General features: G+C 42.2%; 1 protein-coding gene across 1 annotated transcript; it reads right to left on the bottom strand.

The window, feature by feature from the left end:
- Positions 1–326: 326 nt before the first annotated feature.
- Positions 327–1,295, bottom strand: LOC133766205 (vomeronasal type-1 receptor 90-like). Its single transcript, XM_062199924.1, has one exon. It carries the CDS (start codon positions 1,293–1,295, stop codon positions 327–329), a length of 969 nt encoding a protein of 322 aa, XP_062055908.1.
- Positions 1,296–3,813: the final 2,518 nt, after the last annotated feature.

The raw sequence follows: 3,813 nt of genomic DNA, 5'->3' as shown, positions 1-3,813 counted from the left end.
CTCTGAAGATGGCAAGCCCCAGTCATGAGGCACTGACAAATGCAGCAGTGGCTGGCGGCCATGTGTCCATCCTCTCTTCCTCACCGCTCCAAGGATTCTCTGTTCTGTGCATCTGCCACTGAAAGTTTCTCTGAATTAGTCCCCTGAGAATGTGGTCCTTCCTCTGTTTTTCTGGAAACTTTCTGTGGCTGAGGACAATGTAGCTTCCCCTATTCCACCATCTCAAATATCCCTTATTTCTATATTTCAGCAAACCTAGAAGAGCACATTCTATAAGCAATCAATATGGACTTAGAAGTCAAAGTATTTGCTCAGGTAAAGACACGTTATTTATTCCTGAACAAACACACACTTTCCTTTTCCCACATGAATTTGAAAAGCTTGAACATTCGTTTTTCACTACTGATGAACAACAAAGGACCAATGGTGGCATAGCTATTGCCCACTAACAACTGAACGCAAAGGTGAACTGGGTCATTTTTCCACCACAACCCTGAGAATGAGAACACAATGCAGTCCGTCAAGTACAGGAGCACAAAGACGATCATGAGCAGCAGAATGGTCTGGGTTGCCCTGTGCTCTGGGGAGGCTCTTGGAGAGAGGTTGGTGCTGTGAAGGTGCTGGGACCGCCTCTTGTGCCTGCACAGGAGAGTCACCATGTACCCACTAGAGATGGCCATGAGCCCTACAAGGGAGACATCCCTGAAGATCCACAATATGGAAAATGTGTACCTGGGTAAGTAGATCAGGGGCCAAAGAGAGCAGGATTTTGTGACAAACATAAGACTGTGGGACGTACAATTTTTGGTGGCAACAGTGGAGGTTAAGAAACGAGCGCTGATGGACAAATTGAAGACCCATAGGAAGAGAAACCCACACATGTTGTGATGTGAGGATGTGCGCTTGAACTTTGCCAAACAGGAGCTCCTGGGGCTGAGGGTGATGGCCTGGAGGACACTCAGCAGGCAGGTGGTGCTCAGGGAGAGGCTCCGTGTCACCTGGTATGAGTAGATGATAACTTTACATGTGATGTCGTCCCATAACTCCTGAGACTCAAAAATGTCTGTGGCTATCAACCCTATGGTGATGAGCATCACCAGGTGGATGAGGGCCAGGTGCCCAATGGCCAGGTCGGTGGGCCTGGGCCTGTGCTTGAGAAAGAACCAGAGGATGTGGAAGAGAAGAAGGAAGGCGTTGGCTGCGATCCCAATGCTGACTTCAGGATAAAAAACATTCCTTATGGCAATAAAACTGGAAAATAAATCTTTGTTCTCATTTTTAGAGGAGAAAAACATAGAGTATTTCTGTTGAAAAGGTAAGAAAAAATGGTTAATCCCAAATATTTCTGCATTTACCAGTTATGACAACAGCTACTCTGTTCATGGAAATATCTGGATTAATCTGTGTACATCCTTTTTCACATGGGAATACTTCAGTCTACATCAGACTATCTTGGAAGCCTCTGTGTTCCTAGCTGCACACCTGCCCATCATGATTGGAGTGTACAGCCCTTTCTGGACTACCACAGGACTTGGACAATAAAATTGTCTCTATATTAAAGGTGTTTCATGATTTTTACTTTACTTTTAGTTTTTCACCTGAAGGGCAGTGAGTTCCTTCCCTTTGCACCTGCAGAATCCTCATAAAGTTCTGGATCCATAGTAGAAGTGAACTCTCCTAAGAATTTTGGGAAAGTAGGAATGAGACCTTCATATGCAGTAAGTGGCAAGGGCCTGTCTATGCATGGAACTGTCTTACGTCACTGTTAGGTTTATTTTCAGTTATTTCCAGAGAAATTTTCTTAACACTTCAGTTAAGATAAATGTGAGTTAGTGTACACTCTGAATTGAATTATATCACCTGGCATTCACTCAACATGTGATGACCTGTATGGGTAAGCGTGTCACTTATTAGAGATGCTGTGTGTGCAAGGGTGTTTTATATATGTGTGTGAAAGGTGTAGGTCCTGTTATATACGTGTGTGAAAGGTGCAGGTCCTGTTACATACGTGTGTGAACAGGAGCAGGGAACAGTGGTCTCTGCAGAAACTGTGGCCACTGCTGTCCCTGTGAGGTTGTCCTCCTGAGCTCACCTAAAGAGAGCACTGTCCTCTCATAAGTTTTTAGTAGAAAGATTTTATTTAATAAAAATTTCATAAGTGCACCTTTTGGATTATAGTGATTGTTCTCTAATTTTCCTGCTCTGTCCCTGCCTACAGGAGCAGGGGAAGTGAGCACCACAGTAGCAGGCTCTGTGCACCCTCTGGTCCATGGTTCCTTCCCACTCTGTTCCTGCCTCATAGAAACCACAGTGGATATGTTCACAATTTAAATAGACGGATGATCCTTTTTCTACCGAAATGATGATGGGACACAGCTCTAAACAGTCTTTTGTGTCTTTCCTGTACCTAAAAAGAAACTCAACTGTTTACTGTGTATCTATTTCACCTAAGCTAGGCAAAATATTCTGGTAGTATTTTAAAATAATAACATTTAATAAAAAGTAATTCTATGTAATGCTTTCGAAAATTGCATAAAACTTACTAGGAAAGGATAATCTCTTTTTTCTCTCCATCTCTCTGTAACCCTTCCTTTCAAGTAAATTAATTAATCTTTTAAAACCATCAAAGTTCTATACTTCTATTTTTTTATTAAACTTTTATTTAATGAATATAAATTTCCAAAGTACAGCTTCTATTTTCTTATTTGTTGAAATATTTGAGGATTTCCCTTAAGTTACTGGAAATAGGTGAAAATGTCTAAAAACTTGATTTTTTTTAAAAAAAATTGAACTACATATATATGAAAGGTCTTTAAAACTTAAAATGCATATAGAGTATGTGTAGATTTCAAAATATTCTGTAACAAGATATGCTTACCTTTTAATTCTGTGGTCCTTGCATGCTTTGAAGTTCTCTTGTGTGCTGTGCTTTAATTCAGATTTAAAAATACAATTGTAGCTGATATAAGTATGGATATATAATATTAGACAACTGATCTGCCAGCTTCCTCCTCATTGGTAAGTTGGGGTTGGTGGACAACATAAGTTGAGTGTTTGTCAGGGGAGTGTGTAAGAAGAGGCAGGACAGACGATGCCACAAAGTAGGGATCATATCAGGAAGTAACATTGTCAGGGATCATTCTTCAAACCACTGGAAAAGCCTTACTTTGCCTGTGGAGGAAATTCCCCAGAAGGAGCTGGAAGACATTTCCTTCGTTCTCAGGGTATTGATCAGGAAGAGGATACATTTGGATGCATCCAGGGCACCCACTGACAGCGTCTCTGTGGAGGATCAGGAGAGATGGCTGAAGACAGGAGTGTTCTCCCCAGCTGTGTCCACACCGTGCTGAGTGCACACTGTGGCTGTCATTGCCAGATGTCTACAGTTTTTATTTTTATGTACAAATTGAAGGAAGCTGAATATAGCTAGTATCTGGTACTGTGTTATTTTATTAGAAAACATTCCTTAAGATGTGAACATTTCAGAAAAGAAGGTATAGAAATGCTGTCAGCTAGTTCTCCCCAGCTGTGCCTGCTCACACAGCCCTGAGTAGCACACATGGTGTAGGAGAGTAGAGGATGCTACAGAACTCTTTGCATCAGCAGGAGGAGCCAGGAGCCCCTCCTCCAGCACAGCTCCTAGGACTGGCAATGCTGAGACTGCACCTGCTCTCCTGATGCACCAAGCCTGAAAATCCATTTTCCACACAGGAGACAGCAACCTGCCCTCAGCGAGACCTGAGGTTCTGAAAACAGTGACATAAACCAAAGGCAAATCCTGTGGAAGAAAGTTCTGAAAGAGTTCTCACTTGG

The sequence above is a fragment of the Lepus europaeus genome, chromosome 9, assembly GCF_033115175.1.
Source record: "Lepus europaeus isolate LE1 chromosome 9, mLepTim1.pri, whole genome shotgun sequence".
Taxonomy (NCBI): Eukaryota; Metazoa; Chordata; class Mammalia; order Lagomorpha; family Leporidae; genus Lepus; species Lepus europaeus.
The sequence above is the reverse complement of the archived record's forward strand: the minus strand, read 5'-3'. Positions and strand labels throughout refer to the sequence as shown.

What these genes read in the sequence shown, in the direction of transcription:
- LOC133766205 (XM_062199924.1), bottom strand. Translation starts at nt 1,295, where the DNA reads ATGTTTTTCTCCTCTAAAAATGAGAACAAAGATTTATTTTCCAGTTTT.